We start from the raw sequence: 19,313 nt of genomic DNA, 5'->3' as shown, positions 1-19,313 counted from the left end.
GGGTCGGCCCATTCCGGCCTCTATGTGGTGTCACGTGCAAGATCCATTTTCAGCATTTATGGATGTTTTGTCCAGCTTTTATGTTTTATGCAAAGTGATGATGGATGCGTTAAGGCTATGGCCATGTTTAAGTGTTTTAATATGCATTGATGGTATCAACAAGTGTGTCAAAGGCCCTAGTCCCTCGGGCGGCGCCGCGAGTTACATTGGTATCAGAGCATAGGCTTTCTTGGAAGCGGAGGCTTGCTTCTATCAATAAGGAAGAGAAAAGATCTCAAGTGGGGACCACACTTACCATCATTGCTATTAAGCATGGCCAGCCGCTTCATAGGTTATGAAGCAAGAGAGAAGAGAAGAGAAGAGAACTTTTTAACGTCGTAGGAAACTATCCCAACTTCCAAGAGACCAAATTGATCTATCCGACAAGAGCATGAGCATGAGCAGTAGACAGCTTGTTGATCTAAGGATTTTTGAATTCACAAAATTTATCTTGGAAGTATGGAGTTGGCTTTATGTGCACACGTTTAGCACTCTTTTCATATGGATATTGTGGATTATATTATCAAGCTTGCAGGCAAGCTGTATGGAGATATATCTCGGAATATCTTAAGGATATGGTGAGGAGATACTTCTTTTGGCTTCATGACCAACCTGGCAAAGAAAAGCTAAGTATACTTTGAGTTTGCAAAGTTGGTACCAAAAATCTACTTCTCGGTAAGCAAACTAAACTCCCTCCACCTATGTCTGCTCCTCATGGGTGTGAACCCACGGAACCCTCCAGTAGAGGGGAAAGGGCCATTTGGTCTCGGGAAGGAACTATCAAAAGCAAATAGGAAAATATTATTGAGACCTTCACTCGTGCATCGTGTGATCTTCTGCATTTATGTTGTTCTGAAACCAAGTGTTACAACCCCGCGAATCGCCTAAATTGTTGCATGCATGGAAGCTTTACTGCCTGATCCACAGCCCTAAGCTTGATTAAGAACAAGATGCTCATTAATGAAAATGAAGAAGACAGAGGAGAGAAGAGAGAGAGTGTTGGCGTTAGAGTTTTCTTTGTATTATGCTACAAAAAGGTGACATAAATGTCTGTACATCTGCTAGGCCCTTGGTCTACCCAATAGGGTGACCTCTAGCCTTCTACGTGATTTCTACTGACTTCTATGCTTCTTCAAAAGGTTATCTCTAATGCAAATGATGTCTTATGCTTATATAGGCTTGGATAGTGCTGGTCGGTCAAAAGGAAGGGGCTGTTGGCCTGTTTATCTGTCCATGACCTGATAAATTCAGCATTAAATGCCAGCATTAAATGCTGTCTCATTCACACGTGGCCTTGATACTATCCATGCTGCGGACTGGCTGCACATAGTGCTGCTGACTGCTCCTAAGACCCTAACCTAGCCTTGCTAATGTCCTAAATGCTGTCTAAACCAGGGAATATGCTGAGATTTATGCCATGGCATGGGCGTGCATGTGACATCCCCTCCTACTAAACTTGATGATGGGGTGGACACTCTGTCATCATTCCTTCCTCCATGGACTTTTGACTTTGAGTTAATGCTTGAGGCGCAGAAGCTTTACTGCCTAATCCACATCCTTATGCTTGATTAAGAACAAGATGTTGATTAATGAAAATGATTAAGAGAGAGGAGAGAAGAGAGAATGTTGGTGTTAGAGATTCTTTGTATTCTGGTACGAAAAGGTGACATAAATGTCTGTACATCTGCCAAGCCCTTTGTTTACCCAATAGGGTGACCTCTGGCCTTCTACATGATTTCTATTGACTTCTATGTTTTTTCAAAAGGTTATCTCTAATGCAAATGATGTCTTATACTTATATGGGCTTGGATAGAGCTGGTCGGCCAGAAGTAGGGGCTGTCGGCTTGTTTGTTTGTCCACGACCTGGTAAATTCAGCATTAAATGCTTTCTCATTCACACGTGTGGCCTTGATGCTATCCATGCTGCGGACTGGCTGCCCATAGTGTTGTCAATTGCTCCTAAGACCATAACCTAGCCTTGCTTATGTCCTAAATGTTGTCTAAACCAAGGAATACGCTGAGATTTATGCCACGTCATGGGCGTACATGTGACATCCCCTCCTGCTAAACTTGATGATGAGGTGGACACTCTGTCATTGTTCCTTCCTCCCTAGACTTCTGACTTTGACTTAATGCTTAACTTTGACACTTTGTCCGAACACCTTCCACTTCCGATCTCCATTTTCAAGTCTTGCTGAAGAACTGAGCATCTGTTCCATTGTTGTTGTCAAATCCCCACGGATCCCCTCGTGATCGATCTTGGTTCGAAACTCGAATCCTGCAAACAAACGAACAAACAAACAAGCAAGGGGATGCAGGCCTGACTCACCGACTATGTCCTGCGGTAACCCGTACAGTCTAAACAATTGCTCGATAAACTGCCGAGCTAATTGTGTAGCTGTAATAGTCTTCCGGGTTGGTAAAAATCTAGCCATCTTTGTCAAGCGATCTACCACAACCCAAATAGAATCGTGGCCTTGATGTGTTCTTGGCAATCCGGTAATAAAATCCATGGAAATACTTTCCCATTTATTACCTGGGATTTGCAAAGGATGCAACAACCCAGCCTGTCTAAAGCGTTCAGCTTTATTTGCCTGACAAATCTGACACTTGAGAACATAATCTTCTACATATCCTTTCATCTTTGGCCAATAAAAAGTGTGTTTCACTAATGATAGTGTCCTGTGTACCCCAGGGTGTCCAGCAGAAGGGGCGTCGTGACACTCCCTCAGAATCTTGGACCTAATGTCCGGGATCTGTGGTACATAAATTTTGTCATTACGGAATAGTAAACCATTCCGAATCATCCACGACCTCCTGCAGCCTGAATGGAAGACTGCATAGTCACCGAGTCTTGGTCAATCAATGAGCGTCCTGGATCTTCTGCCAAAATGGACCAAAATAACTATCAGTCCTGCAAAGCCCTAAAATAAGTCAGTAGAAATCTCGGTGAACGACAAAGTATTCACCTCTCTAATCCGACTAAGCGCATCTGCAATACTATTCATGGACCCTTTCCAATAACGGATCTCAAAATCAAAATCTTGCATTAACTCTGCCCAACGAGCTTTCCTACCTCTCAAATCATCCGCATCACACACATACTTGATTGACTGATGATCAGTCAATACCACAAACTTGGAGCCATATAAATAATGTCTCCAAACCTTGAGAGCATGAATCACAGCATAAAGCTCCTTCTCAAGGGTTGGCCAACGAGATTGAGTGTCGTCTAGCTTTTTACTTTCAAAAGCAACCGGTCTACCATCTTGAAATAAAGCAGCCCCGATAGCATAGTCACTGGCATCAGTTTCAAGAACATAAGACCGACTAGGATCAGGCAATGCTAAGCTAGGTGCTTCCTTGACTTTATCTTTCAAAAGTCTGAAGGCCATATCCAAATCGTTATTCCAAGTGATAGGCTGATTGGACTTACATCCACGACCTTTCAATAAGTCGGTCATCGGTAGTGTGAGCTGAGAGTACTCCCGTACAGATTTCCGAAGAAAGACAACAAACCCGAGAAAAGAACGAAGTTGTTTCACTGTTCGTGGTATAGGCCAGTCCAAAACCTTCTGAACTCGGTCATAGTCAATGCTCAATCCATCTCTAGTGATCTTGTGTCCCAAGTAAATGATGTCGGTCATAAAGAACTCACATTTACTCAACTTGGCATATAGTCGATTTTGTCTTAAAAGAGATAAGACAATCGTGAGGTGTCTGACATGATCCTCAAGAGTACGGCTATATATCAAAATATCATCCAGGAACACCACCACAAATTTCCCCAAATGTTCACGAAAAAGATCGTTCATTATTTGTTGGAAAGTGGCTGGAGCATTGGTTAACCCAAAAGGTAATACGAGAAACTCGTAATGGCCATACCTAGTCCGAAAGGCAGTTCTTTCGACATGCCTTTCATGAATACGTATCTGGTGGTAGCCAGTACGGAAATCTATCTTCGTGAAATATTTCGCTCCTGCTAACCGGTCAATTAGGTCATCTGATCTAGGGAGAGGATAACGGTTCTTAATAGTCAGCTTGTTCAATCTTTTGTAATCTATACACATTCTCCAAGTATTGTCCTTTTTTCTCCTAAGCAACACAGGTGCACCCCAAGGTGATTTACTTGGACGGATCTGACCCATCCTCAAATAATCTGCGAGTTGTTTAGCCAACTCATCTTCCTCAGCTTGGCTCATCCTATAAGGTGGAATACTCACAGGATGAGCACCAGGGATCAAGTCAATACGATGATCTACTGCCTGTTCAGGTGGTAAACCCGATGGCAATTCCTTAGGAAATACATCTTGAAACGAATCAAGTATCTTCTGTAATTCTTTGCTTTCAAACACACTTAATTCATTCACATCCATGGAAGGGATGAGAAAAGAAGAAAGTGGAATCAAGACACAATGGAAAGCAGTATACAAAGAAGAATTCATTATATTTCCAAAATCAATTGTATTTACAAGAGGTCCCTGAGAGGGATGAATACAATCACCTAAAATACTATACTTGGTGTCCCTATGCTGAAAAGAAAAAATATGACTAGACCAATCTATCTGGACATCAAGAGTCTTAAACCACTCAATCCCTAATAACAAGTCTACATTTTCCAGATGCATGACATAGCATTCCAGAGCATCTTTGTAGTCCTGAATCTGGATTGGAAGCATCTCCACCTTGCGATCCCAAACTTGTCTGTCCGCAGGTAGACGTACCTCATAGGTATGGTCGTTGAGTGTCGTATCAAGACTCAATTTCTGCACAAGTTTATAGTTAACAAAGTTATGCGAACTGCCAGGGTCTAACAGAATGTGAATTTTATGGCCATTCACTTCTCCATAAACGCGGAGAAGATCATGCATGCCAAATACCTTAGAATTGAACAGACAATCAGAACAAGTACTAGGGCGAGAAAGTACAGTAATTGACGTACCTGTCAAAGACAACTGGTTAGCTGCCTTTGGCTTGGGTCCTGCGTTTGACTTGGTACCCTTTTTCTTCGGGCACTCATTACGCATGTGTCCTTTTTCTTCGCAAATAAAACAACGTCCTTCCTTCTTGAGCTTCAAAGCCCTAAGGAGTCGTTTCTTCTTCGCTGGTGTCGAACTTGAACTCTTCGAAGGCTGGTCCGAAGACTTGCCTTCAGTCGTGTTAGCCATAGGTGTGGAGAACTTTCTTTTATGCTTGTTCTCATGCTCGGTAACGGGTTTCGACTTGGAAGAGACCATCGTATCATCATAGATACAAGCTGAATGAATGGCCTCGTCCAAAGTTTTACATTTGTTATTTTTAACCTGTAATCGGTAGGAGTCTGGTAAACCAGCTACGAAAAATCCCAAAAGAGTAGTGGGATCCATCTTTGTAGCTTTCATCTGCAAGTCACGAGATTTCTGGAGGTAGACCTCATAAGTGAGGTGCTGCGAGGTCATGGTCAAAGCTGAAAACCGGGCAACAACATCGTAGTCATCCTCTTTCTTAAGGAATTCTTTCTTGAAAATATCTTCAAATTGTGCCCAAGTCGTTGGCTTTGGGTTCAGTTCCTTCCACCAAAGCAAAGCTTTGCCGGACAGGAAACCTGCTGCTAACTGGATCTTCTTTCCATCATCATATGGATGAAACTGAAAGTGAACTTGCCACTTATGTAGCCAAGTGTCCACGATCTCCTTGGTTCTCTGCTTTTGCTCGCCCCCGAACGGTTCCGGAGTAATATTGGGGCCTAAAGCTGAAGCCAAGGTATCCATTCCCGATAAAGTAGAGAGGGTAGTGGTCAATAGAGCGATGGAGTTCTGCAAAGCCTGCATCTGGGCTGCGATTTGTGCCTGACGTTCCATCGAAGAAGCGTCGAGAGCTACTTTGAACTCTTGGAAATCTGATTTTGACACAAACTCGTCAAAAAGATCGGCATCAGTGCCTTCCGTAGCCGGCAAGCCGTCGCGTTCCACGAGGGGCTCCAACTCTGATTCTTGGGTCGACATCGTGAAGAGGGTACGTGGAGAGAAAATTTGGTCTTTAATATATATATATATATGGATATATATATTCTCGTCTTTAAAAAAAATAAAAACCTTGGAAACCTTAGAGAGGGGAGGACTTTTAAACCTTAAAAAAAAAAAAAAAAATTAACTCCCCCAAAAAAACAAAAAACGAAAGCAGTAAAAACATATGCTTTCCTTGCGTTTTTTTTTCGCTTCCCTCCTGGATTAGCCCGATGCTGCCTGCTGATGTGGAGAGCTGGCCGATGTTGCTGTCGACATGGCTGCCGGCGCCAAAACTGTCTGCGAGTGCGCGTGCGCACTCGCCAGCCCTGCATAGGTGGGGTCACCCGTCCACATGCGCCTGGGCGTTGCCTGGGTTGGCTGCGCAGGCCTGGCCTGGGCACTGGCTGGCTGCCTGGCTGGCTGGCTGCGCTGCCTGGCTGGGGCGCCTGCGTAGGCCTGGGCTGGCCTGGGCGCCTGCCCGCCTGGCCTAGGCGCCTACATGGGCCTGGCCGCCTGGCCACGCAGGCCCATGCGCCCGCCTGCATACGCTCCTGCTCGCCTGCCACGTCAACAAAACTCGCCAACAATTAAGTGATCCAGCAGTTCTCTTGCTCTCTCTCTCTCGTTCGTTCAACGAAAAGAAACGAAAAGCATCATGCCTTTTTTTTCCCTGTTTTTTTGTTTTCTCTCATGCGACTGCACAACACGACTCCCCTTCTTTGCAAAAGCAATCAACCCTACCAAAACTACCATCTCCCATCAACATGGGGTTCTTTGATGAAGAAAAAACACATACAAAATCTGAAAACTGCAGTATGCACAGAAAAAACAGCAAGCTTTTTAACACATACCGTTCTTCGACCTCTTCTTCTCTTCCTACCGACTTGCTTGTTCACGAGGTATGCTCTGATACCACTGTCAAATCCCCACGGATCCCCTCGTGATCGATCTTGGTTCGAAACTCGAATCCTGCAAACAAACGAACAAACAAACAAGCAAGGGGGTGCAGGCCTGACTCACCTCCCAACCATGACAGCCGTGGGCAAGCCCACAGTCTTGGCTCTTGGCCGGTCTTCGGGCGTCCACACTTGGCCGCCCGCCCGTCCATACTTGGGTGCCCGCCCGTTAGTATTTCCCTAACTCAGCTCGTCAATCAGCATGCCTAGTTCCAAGCTTCCCCAAGCCTCGAAACTAGCCTTGCATGCGTATAGCACACGGTAGATACCCACTGTGCACATGACAGTTGTCCCCATGCTTGCAATTCCCTTTCCCTTAACACAGGGGTGGATCACTTGCCAGAACTGATCATGCATGTTGCTAGGCCTTTTGCAATTGATCTGAGAGCTAATGATGTACCGATTCTGAGTACGTACTCCTAGAGAATGCTTTCCTCCAGCTTTATCTGTGTTGCAGACCACTCCATATGTTACCCTAGTTGCATTCTTCTGATGGATGTGCACCTTCTTGGGGATTATGCTTAGTGGCTGAGCCTGAATGCTCTGATACCAATGTTGCATGCGCGGAAGCTTTACTGCCTAATCCATAGCCCTAAGCATGATTAAGAACAAGATGTTGATTAATGAAAATGATTAAGATAGAGGAGAGAAGAGAGAGAGTGTTGGTGTTAGAGTTTTCTTTGTATTATGGTACAAAAAGGTGACATAAATGTCTGTTCATCTGCGAGGCCCTTCCGCCCTTGGTCTACCCAATAGGGTGACCTATGGACTTCTACGTGATTTCTACCGACTTCTATGCTTCTTCAAAAGGTTATCTCTAATGCAAATGATGTCTTATGCTTATATAGGCTATGATAGAGCTGGTCGGCCAGAAGAAGGGCTGTCGGCCTGTTTATTTGTCCACGACTTGATAAATTCAGCATTAAATGTTGTCTCATTCACAGATGCTATCCATGTTGCCGACTGGCTGCCCGTAGTGTTGCTGACTGCTCCTAAGACCCTAACCTAGCCTTGTTAATGTCCTAAATGCTGTCTGAATGAGGGAATATGCTGATTTATGCCATGGCACAGGCATGCATGTGAAATCCCCTCCTGCTAAAGTTGATGACGGGGTGGACACTCTGTCATTGTTCCTTCCTCCCTGGACTTCTGACTTTGACCCTTTTCCTGAACACCTTCCACTTCTGATCTCCACTTTCAAGTCTTGCTGAAGAACTGAGCATCTATTCCACTGTTGTCCCCATGCCTGCAAATCCCTTCCCCTTAACACAGCGGTGGGTCACTTGCTAGAACCGATCATGCATGTTGCTAGGCCTTTGGAATTGATTTGGCAGCTAATGATGTACCAATTATGAGTATGTACTCCAAGAGAATGCATTCCTTTAGCTAATGATGTATCGATTCTGAGTATGTACTCCCAGAGAATGCTTTCCTTTAGCTAAGGATGTACCGATTTTGAGTATGTACTCCCAGAGAATGCTTTCCTTTAGCTTTTCTTGTTGCAGACCACTCCATATGCTACCCTAGTTGCATTCTTTTGATGGATCCGCACCTTCTTGGGGCTATGCTTAGTGGTTGAGCCTGAATGCTCTGATACCAATGTTGCATGCATGGAAGCTTTACTGTCTAATCCACAACCCGTAGCTTGATTAAGAACAAGATGCTGATTAATGAAAATGATTAAGATAGAGGAGAGAAGAGAGAGAGTGCTGGTGTTAAGAGTTTTCTTAGTATTATGGTACAAAAAGGTGACATAAATGTCTATACATATATGCCAGGTCCTTGGTCTACCCAATAGGGTGACCTCTGGCCTTCTACATGATTTCTACTGACTACTATGCTTCTTCAAAAGGTTATCTCTAATGCAAATGATGTCTTATGGTTATAAAGGCTTGGATAGAGCCGGTCGGCCAGAAGAAGGGGCTATCAGCTTGTTTATCTGTCCTAAATGCTGTCTAAACCAGGGAATATGCTGAGATTTATGCCATGGCACGGGCGTGCAAATGACGTAAATGCAAAACACGAGTGATTAGTACAAAAACCCTAAGAGGGGTGCAGGCTAGCTCACCACCCAACCGTAGGTTTGCATTCGCAAACCTCCCATGAGCCAGAGGCTAAGGCTTCAATCACACAAACCATGCCAATCAGCACTGGTATATCACCAATGCCTGCCTTTTGAGGCCTTCGGCATGACCGTCCGTGATCCATCGAATCCAGTCATGTTCCCAAGGGTAATCTTGGTCCATCACAGACCACAAAGTGAATAACTCTGTGTGAATAGTCTAAGTCTCACTTATATAGTTGCTATTGGTGCTATAAATAACTGTCCGGTCATAAATAGGGAAAGTAATGTAAAGAAAGAAAAAAAATCCCACCTTGAGATATGAAAGGAATGTAAAGAAAGAAAAAAAGAAATGGTAGGATTTTAGAGCAAGTCTCTAACGACTACGCAGTAGAAAGCTTAGTACTCTTAACCTACTTAACATCTTTTGAAACTCTTTTATGCTATTTCTAAGCCCCTCACAAAATTTCACCTTAAGATTCTTGTGGTTAGGGAGAAAAATCATTTTTATTGGGTTGCTGTGATTCTTGCACCTCCAAAAATCAGGCAATCAAAGAAGGGCTTTTCAAATGGCGAGGATTGTGAAGAAACATTCTTTACATTCTTCTAAAACGTTGTAGAGGACATTGAGATTGACTTGCTCATAAATTTTGAGGTGCATTAAATCTTGTAACTAAGAGAGATTATATATGCGAAAAAGGTGCAATTTTGCTGAAATTTCAGCTTGTAGAGATTTATTTGATGAGCAGCTTTAAGATTACTCAATTTGGCTATTAGGGTGTTCATATGCAATAAATCATCTTGTTCAATCATGGAAACCAAAGCTTCAACCATATTCAATGGCTCAAACTTCCTTTGTTGGCAAGATGCTGCTTGGTGTCCTCTTCTTTCCCAGCTCACATAATGTAGCATGTCCATTGGGATATTCGGTCTTTTGAAGACAAAGCTATCGCTTGCCAAAGCTTTTGAAGGTGTAAAGCATGATTGGCTTAAAAAAATAAATAAATCAAATTAATATGTTGGCATTCCTCATCATCAATGTAACATGAATTTGAGGATCAATGTATTGGCTTGGATAGGGTGGAATGCCCCTATTTCGTTGGCTTACGCCAGTGCTGAGGTGGAGTATCCTCATACGTAGAAGCACTTCCAAGTAATCGGGTAGATTCCAATGTGTTATTATATGTCACATTAGGTTGAGGCAGGGTTTGTTGGATATTATATGGTTTAGACCATAGTTCAATCAAATGTATCCCTATATTAAGTTTTAAGAATAGGTGCATAATATATATATACTTTAGATAAAAGAAAGCAATAAAAGTAGATGAAATTTATGCAAAGTCCTCATGTTGAGGGTGCATACATGCAATTGAAGGTTCTTTCTTAATGAAAATCAATCCAGCATTCTATTCAATGTTTTGTTTCTCGAGCGTGTCAAGATGTGATTGCTCAAGCTGTTAGTGCGTAGATTGGTTAGAGATGAGTGAATAAGGTCCGTTTCCAACAATATGTATAGGTTTTGGCTTTCACGAGTCAATTTGAATTTGCTAGCGGAAAATTCTAATCTTGGACTTGTGGGCATGTACTTTGAAGAGTCGCCTTTAATTGGTAGTGGATGGCAAAGAAGATTGAAGGGAAAATGCAACAATTTTAAAGATTTCAAGGGAAATTTCGCATGTCCTCCCTCTAAACTTTGAGAAAGAGATGAATAAGGTCCATCATTTCCAACAATATGTATAGGCTTTGGCGTCACGAGACAATTTGAATTTGCTAGGTGGAAGATTCTTATCTTGGACTTGTGGGCATGTACTTTGAAGAGTCACCTTTAATTGGTGGATGGCAAAGAAGATTGAAGGTAAAAATGCAACAATTTTAAAGATTTCAAGGGAAATTTCGCATGTCCTCCCTTTGAACTTTGCGAAAGAGATGAAAAGAGACTGGGGGGTAGGCTTACTTAAGAAGGATCAATTCAGACTACAAGACTAATTTTGGAGGATCTTCCTCAAAGTTACCCCTTTTCTTTATGTAACTATTGACGAGAAGAATATAAAATATGACGTTGGGTTGAGTTCAATCATTCAAGTTGAACTTCAAGTATCTCCAAATCAAACGTTGGAGGAGCTCATGAACTCAACAAAATTTGTCGATAGTCATTATGGTACTGCACGTAAAGGACAACTTGAATACTCTAAAGTTGAGAGGCAAAACCTCTTCTATGGCTGGTCAAAAGGCTAACAATTAGTAGCAGTCCAAGCACAGCCATCAAAGAAGAGGGGTTAATGGAACTAGCGTCATGTGCGTCACATCTGTGAGTGCCACATGGATAGGGTTCTTAGCATCAATTGTCTCTTAGGCAAGATAAGGGGCAGAATATGGTCCAATTCAGGTAACTTGGACAGCCCAATAGGTGCCCAAGACACGGCCCAATGTTTGGGACACAAGTTGGGTTCAGTATGAGCAATCAGCCAACTAGGAACCCTATATAAAGGGGGTTTCAACCCTCATTTAGGCGTCTTTGGTGTGTGCAAGAACCCTAGCTTGGAGTACATGTCAAAGGCGCTCTACAGACAAGAAAACACATCACTTGGAGGTCATGAACCAGGACAACCACAACAGTTAGGAGGAAAACGCACCTCAATCTGCAAGTGAAGGGTTTCCAAGACAAGAACCTTTTGTATGCATTGTAGATAGGTATGCATGAGATCCAAGAACCATTATAATATGAGCATGTTTTGGCAATAACAATAGATTAGGGTTTAATCTCAACTTATGTATGTTTGCTAGAACAATAGGATTAGCGTTAATTTAATTTGCTTAGCATTAATCAAGATCATGCTTTTGCAATGCATGCAACAATGGTATTAGAACATAGGTCAGCCTAGGGTAGTCCTTTGCTAGAGTTTTTACATGCTGAATTAGGATTTTGGGGCCAAAATTAGGGTTCCCCTGTGTTGAATTAGTTTTGCCCTTGCATAAGCGTTTTCACCCCATTAAAAATCAAGAATCCTTGAGTTGTCATGTGCTCCATGAACCCAATACATCCAAGTAAAGGGAGCCATAAATTATGATAATCATGTATAACATACGAAGGATTACAAGGAAGGGGGAGCTGCAGTGAAGTTTGACACTTTCAGTGGGGCCAAGGATAAATTGAAGGCACTTACCTTTTTATAGCAGTTTGATGCTGCTTTTTCTGGTGGGAATTACACAGAGTCCTCAAAGGTGAGGAAAGCTGCCACTTTTCTCAAGGGCAATGCTTTGCAGTGGTGGTCTACTCTTCTTTTGCAGGGCATAGCACCCACCACATGGGTCCAATTCAAACAGGTTTTCTCTTCCGTATGGCTCACATCTACATTTGAGGTGGATGTTATGACCGCATGGCACAAGCTAGATGCTTCAAAGTGTGATAGTTTGGAGGATTATAACAAGAAGTTTTGGGAAGCTCTACTCCCAGTGACTTCTTATCGTGCCGTGCCATTATCTGAGCAGGTTGAGAAATATTGTTGTGGGCTGCCCAAGGAGGTACGAGATTATTGTATAAAGACACGAGTAACGAACATGTCACAGATGATTGAAAATGCTATGACAGCTAATGCATTACTCACAGGTGGTTCATCTGGGTTTAAAGGCAGTAAGAAATTGGGCAAGAAAGCTGAAAAATTTGGGCATGCTTCTCGTGATGCTAAAGGGTCTACAGAGACAAAGTATAAGAAGTTGCCAATGCCCAAAAGGACTTCTGAGGAAAGACAGGCTTTGAGAGATGCTCAAAAGTGTTTTTACTGTACTTAAGAGGGGCATATGTCATTCAATTGTCCCAAAAGAACGTCCAAGAAGGACCCTGACAATAAAGAAACATCGTCCCCGGGGAGACTTGATACAACCTAAGTTTATTGCCAGCATCACTGCAGATATGGAGGGCTAGATGTATTGAGGCAATTGAGGGCACCGAGATTTATGACACTCAAGTGTATTTGTACCATTTGGGGAGATGTTATTCATACCCTTATGGCCACTTGGGCTCATATATAGGGACCTTCTAGATCAGTGCAAGCAAAGCACATCTTTTTCATGAGGGAGTGGGATCATGGAATCATCTCTTCGACTCCCACTTGCAGCACTATACCTCTGGCTGGCTGCGATTACCTTACACTCTGTGATGAGGATTTCCAACTCCTAGCCATGCTTTTGTATTGATTTTTTCATACTTTCTAGAAGTCTCTTTCTTCATATATAAATAAATAAGAAGTATATTTATATGCATATGCTTATTTTCCGTATACTTATTTAACTATCTCAGTTCTTTGTGGACAGTTGATGGACATCAATGAGAGCCCAACCTACATGCTTTTGAACCCGGCCATTAACCATGCTCAAAAAGATTTGCCGATAACCATCTATGAAAGTGGTAATTAATTATAAGTTGCAAATACAACTCCAATGCATTTGGCCTTGTTTGGGCTCGTTTTTGCGGAAGAAGGTTTGACCTTTTTACTCGTCATTTTGCAGAGCTACATGTGATTGATGGAGTGCCATCTTTGATATTTGTCGAGTCAAGCTATACAATAGAGGTATGCCTCTTACCTGGCTGATGGTCTGTCCTTTCAGGTTGGGCTAAGGTCATCATTGAGGATTTGTATAAAGCAGACCGTAGAGGCCGAGCGTATCACTGTGGATCATGTTGCACACATCAAGCCTTCTGATGGAAGCTCTACTGCTACTCAATGTAAGTTTCTCCTTGCTTTTTCTGCATGAGTGATATGAAGGGCTCACTTAAGGTTTTAGATCCATTAATTGCGTCACATGTATTAAATGCATTCTTTTTGCATGGACTTTTCAAACAGTGGCAGCCCATTTGACTACCATCCATAGTGCAGTTAAGATGCTTAACTGTAGAATGAGGGTACTTCACCATTTTTTGGTGTCCATCCAAAAAGGTACATTTTAAAAGCTCACCTACTTCTGTAAGCCATGAAGTCTACGCTTGTTTATTCAGATGAAGCAATGCAGGAGACGGTTTTGAGCTTCACAAGTTTTGCCTTTTCCTTGGTGCAATGCACACAGTAAGCTGGTCGAAGACATGCTTGAACTGTTGCGTATCTTGTGGAATAGATAATGATCACATCATTATTAACATAGAGCAGCAAGTGTCTTAATACCTAGAATGTAATCTCTTACCATCTTTTTGAGCGTGTTAAAAGAATAGCTGCTGAATATAGATGAGGTAGTTGATAACATGAAATTGGTCACCATCATTCTTAATTCCTTACTTGAGTCCTATTAGAGTTTTCATACTTCTCTGAATCTGAGCTATTAGAGGAGGCGGGAATCCTACATCCTTTGAGGAGTTGGTTGGATTACTTCTCCATGAGGAGTAGACAAGGAAGAACAAATTGGGGGGTCATGCAAGGAGAGTAGACCAAGCCTTCTTTTCTAGGGAGACAAAGGCAAAGTGGACTCGTCTCATAGGGTGAAAGGAAAGTGTTGTTACTGCCACAAGCCATGGCAGTACATGGAAGAGTGTCGTAAGAGACATGCAAAGCTGAAAGCTAATGAAGACTTCACAAACTCTACTTCTACCTCCGATGACAAGAAGTAGCAGCCAGAAAAAAAAAGCAAACCTAGTCAATGACATAGTAACAAAAAAAATATAGCTTTCAAAACCTCGAAACTACGAAACGGTTTTTAAAAACCTTGAAACCTTTGGAGTCCTCACCCACCACCCCACACACACACTTCTTCTCCTACCTTCATTCCTTTTTCCATCTTCTGCCAGCTCTTCTTCTCCTGCCTCCCTCCTTCCCTTTTCCATCTTTTGCTACATCTCTCATCTCTGCTCCTCCCTTCCTTCATTCTCTTCTTCTCCCTTGCTTTTCTTCTCCTTTTCTCTTCTTTTCCTGTCTTCTTTCCCCTTTTTCTTCATACACCATCCTTCAATGTCTTAAATCTTTCCCAATTTCTACCTTCTCTTCTTCAATTTCTCAAGAGTCCTTGATTGAACCACTTGTGGCATCTAATCAAGCAAAATTGCCATAATGTCTCACCAAAATAAGGATGATTCCCCGAGATGTGTGAGAAGACAACATTTTTTCATCATTATACTATGTTTTCAGATGGCTACTATAAGTTCTTTAAATATTTTTACTTTATAAAATTATTGATTTTTCGAAACCTCGCGGTTTCTTAGCTCAGGGACGAAACCTTTCGAAACAAAACCCGAAAAACATTGAAACGAAAAAAACCTTGAAACGTTTCTTGTGACTATGGTCAATGATGACTAGGCTTTCTAGCCACATTACCACTATGGGGGGGGGATGTTAAATATTAATAGTGATTAATGTGGGAATAAACCAGGTGGTTGTGTAAACTAGCAAGTATGTAAGCTTAGGTTTCAATAAAGCGGCTCTAGTGTGTGCAAACAACCGCTAGTGTGTGGGTTCCTTTGTGTGTAGAAACTACCTGTTAGAAGGATCTTATGTAAGCAATGTTGTGTAAAGGTGATACCTTTTAGGGACACTGTTTTGTTTTTCGAGCCAGGGTCAGAGACGAGCATGCTCATCTCTGAGACTCGAGCAGAGAAACGCTCTTAGGGACACTAGGCATCATCCATTGACATGTGGTGGTGGCAGCATATGCACACACACCTTGTAAAGGGGGGCCTCTCCTATAAAAAGGACCGAAATTTTATAATACAATCATGCTTTCCATGACTCTAGTGTACTTCCCTTCAATCCCCAATTAATCATTTGCTTAGTGTTGATTATTTTGCTTGTCACCATCACAGTCTCTCTCCCATTAGTCGTACTTTTGTCCTCTCTGCACCGGGACCAACATTTTTGACCGCCCAATTTAGGAATCAGGATGAACTCATATTTAGCTGAGTGGTGAACATCTTGAAAACCTTCTGCTAAAAGTGGCATGAAAACTTTCACCCTAAATGTAGTTGGGATAAACATAGTCTTTTCTTTGAGCAAGATTTGTGGATATTATTTCTCTACCTCTACTTTTAATTTCAAGAAAGAGAGCCCATAGGCATCAAAAGGGGTACAGTAGCGTAGGCTTTTGACCCAACAATTTGAACGGATAGACATCAATAAAAAAGTAAACAAAAAAATAACTTCAAAGTAAGAAATCCAAGCAAATGAATCCATCAAATTAATGTGCTGCTGATTATCCTCACTCAAATCACTTAGACTAGCAAAACAACTCCTCATTTTCACAACATTGTTTTTCCAAGTAAGCATTCTTGGATAATAAAGCTTCTATCTCAATAAGTTTTTCTCGCCAAAAATTCAAGCAAAGCATGATTGAATGGCTCTGAAAAACCTGCTAGGGAGTATCCTAGATGCATCTCTCAACCAGCTATAGCTGGCAAAACTCAATGATTCATTAGTCATTGCACCTTGGTGGGGGAGCTGGCAAGCTCACTTCGTAGCCATTCCTCCATTGGGTAGTGCCCCAAGCCTTTCTGCTAGACCAACACCTAGCTTAGCCCTTTGCCTAAGCCCTGGTGCCCCATATCGCTGAAGCCCATCCACTGGGTGTAAGGTTCGAGCATACCCATGGCATGTTCCTGATTCACATGTGGAAATCCCCATTAATGAGCCTATGCCACACTTACAGAAACTCTAGGTGAGAGAGATGGCGTATCTTAAGGTCACTTTAAAGGAAAGACGTATTTAGCGCCTCAGCGTTAGTCATTAAATGCCAGAATTAGTTCCTCAATCTCTTCATTTGCAGGGGAGGCTCCATACGATTATTCTCTTCTGCGGCAAATTTCAAGTCTTCTGCGTAGATTGCCTGCTATAGACTCCACAAAATTCCAGGACGATTTTTTAATGGTATGTATTTAGGAGAACCATATAGTCTATGAATGGGTTGGGGAGTTGCCTGCTTGCTTGCTGGACCATATGTGCATTTGATTTGGAGATAATGTGATTGGATATTGCAGGAATACAATGACACACTCTTAATGACATATCTTGCCACTCTAACAAAGTGCTCCAGGTAAGGCTTTTAAGCAGATTCACACGCAAGAAAAAAAAAACACCGAGGTGAGCGGTGACATGTTTGTGTGCTCTAGCGAAGCATCAGAATCGCAAGGGCATAACTAATTCTTTCTATCTTTAGCGGTGCATTTGCCCTATCAACTACTTATTTGCTGCACTAATTCTTTCTATTTGCTACTTCCCTTAGTGCTAGGCTTCATTATGGCTGAGTCTGCCCTGCATCTCCGAAGGTTTGACAGAAACTCAGTACGAAGATATGCTCTCGTGTGTGTGTGTGGAGTGTGTGTGTGAGAGCATATCTTGATGTGAATATATGCTCTCGTGTGTGTGTGTGGAGTGTGTGTGTGAGAGCATATCTTGATACAGAGTTCTACACCCACTATTGGGCACTGATGACGTTAGTGGGGATGTCATAATATCTAGTCCATACTATGCATAATGGAGTTGATAGTTATATAGTCTTGTGGGTTGACTACCATGAGTATATAACATGCATGTTCCTAAAAGGTGAATTTAGGCATGTTCCTGGATTCATCTAGGTATATATAACTTTTAGACGAGAGCTAGCCTCATGGTTTTAAGTAGCAAGAAAGCATGTGTGTTGAAAGAATGTGGATTATGGCGCTTCTCTTTTCTTTTATGTTAAAACTTAAAATTTATCCTCCATTTTGTCACTACAGCACCATGAATGAGTTTGTTGAGAAATTCAACACAGCATATGACAAGCAATCCAGAAGAGGAGGCAGGGCGTCCTTCATATAGAAAGGGCTCAAATGAGAAATGCTACAGTTCAAAACGGTGTGCTCTATTTGGTGTAGTAATTGGACATATCTAATCCAGGACCCCGAGGGTCCGAAACATATCTAATCAGACATTTTCTGTACCCAAGAGGAGAAGTGATCAAAACAATTTGCATATATTAAAAAACATGGTTAAAGGTGGCTATGCTGATGACCTACTGTCTTTTCAATATGTTTGAAAGGGCATATGCCACTTTGCTGCTAAAATAATCAAGCTACCTTTGTGAGATGCGGCCTCTTATTTGTTTGAAAAGAAGCTACAGTTATTTGAAACTGCAATCTCCAGTGCACTCTGTCCTTCACATTCCAACCCTTATAGGAGGGACTGCTTCCAATGCCTGAAAAATGCACGTAGATAAGCTAGTTTCTGTTTGGCTTCTCATGTTTGCTTTGTTGGTAACGGTTTCTTTTGTAGTGTGATAGGCCTCTAGCTCTCAATCGGTAGTGTAAAGTCTCCTAGGAGCAATATTGGATTGAAATCACCAAGTAAGATATGTAGTCGTCGAAATCCTCCACGAGAGTTCTGTTTTCCTTTTAAATGGATCCCATGCTATAATCAAGTGTAAGTTGTAAGAGAAACACAACCATAATTGAAATTATGCGTTCTCTTACACGTGATTGACAATCGTACTGCACATGTTTGCTAAAAGAACATTTCCATGTAGCACAGTAGATTCTAGTTAACATTAATCTCTTTCTTTTATTTACTGATCTAGTAGTGTTTTCAACCTTATCAGGTGTTAAGGAAAAAGCATAATGAGCGTGAGCAATTGTAGAAATGAACTTGAAGAAAACGAGATTTGTTAACGTGAGTTTTTACATGATTTTTGCATGGTTCTTAGTTGGCAAACTCTCTTTGATTTTTTTTATTTTTTTTTGGGGCAATGGGTCCCTCGAGTTTTTCCTGAGCACAAGGATTTTGGGAGCATCAAGCTTATAAGCAGAGTCATCATGCATGCAATATGTATTGAGAAGAGGAGGGTGAGTTTTCTTGACAATCCATTGTTAAATCAGAACATCTGCTTTCACCTTTAGCAATGAAACACCAACAAATAGATTCATAGGTATGTGTTATTCAAATCATGTAGTGGGTTGTCCACCGTGGTACTCAAAGCTTCTGGACAAAGAGATCAGTAAAGCTATCTAAAAGTACTTGTTTCAGGGCTTTGTGAGCAGTTTGCTCCTCCTGAAATCCCATTATAAGAACCTTGACAGCTCTAGAACCGTGCAAAAGTTGCAAGTTTTGAGGATCTGGTTGCAAAATCCCATTATATACCCTCAAGTGGGTGACCTGAATGGACAGGGATTTTGCTGAGAAGAATACCTTCAACCCTGGCAAGACTTCAGGCTTTGAAATGCTCGTAAAAAAGCTTTCCTCCAAGCCCTCTAAATGCACTAACAGTTTGTGGATAACACACGCCATAATTCCTCAACACAAAACTAACAAGTTGCCACTATCACAA

General features: G+C 42.0%; 1 protein-coding gene across 1 annotated transcript in view; it reads left to right on the top strand.

Annotated features, from left to right (window-relative positions):
• The window catches only part of LOC147640072 (COP9 signalosome complex subunit 6-like), a 51,738-nt gene extending 33,665 nt beyond the window's left edge, over positions 1-18,073 (top strand). The window contains exons 3-9 of the mRNA XM_086776757.1: positions 13,356-13,449; positions 13,551-13,612; positions 13,689-13,767; positions 13,886-13,978; positions 16,782-16,882; positions 16,993-17,048; positions 17,731-18,073. Coding sequence (XP_086632883.1) covers positions 13,356-13,449; positions 13,551-13,612; positions 13,689-13,767; positions 13,886-13,978; positions 16,782-16,882; positions 16,993-17,048; positions 17,731-17,812 — 567 coding nt within the window. The 3' untranslated portion in view covers positions 17,813-18,073. The remainder of the gene's footprint in view (positions 1-13,355; positions 13,450-13,550; positions 13,613-13,688; positions 13,768-13,885; positions 13,979-16,781; positions 16,883-16,992; positions 17,049-17,730) is intronic.
• Positions 18,074-19,313: the final 1,240 nt, after the last annotated feature.

This window comes from Cibotium barometz, chromosome 3 (assembly GCF_041138505.1).
Source record: "Cibotium barometz isolate CiBa-2024 chromosome 3, ASM4113850v1, whole genome shotgun sequence".
Classification (NCBI taxonomy): domain Eukaryota; kingdom Viridiplantae; phylum Streptophyta; class Polypodiopsida; order Cyatheales; family Cibotiaceae; genus Cibotium; species Cibotium barometz.
Note: the sequence above shows the minus strand (reverse complement) of the source record. Positions and strands in the feature narration are given on the sequence as shown.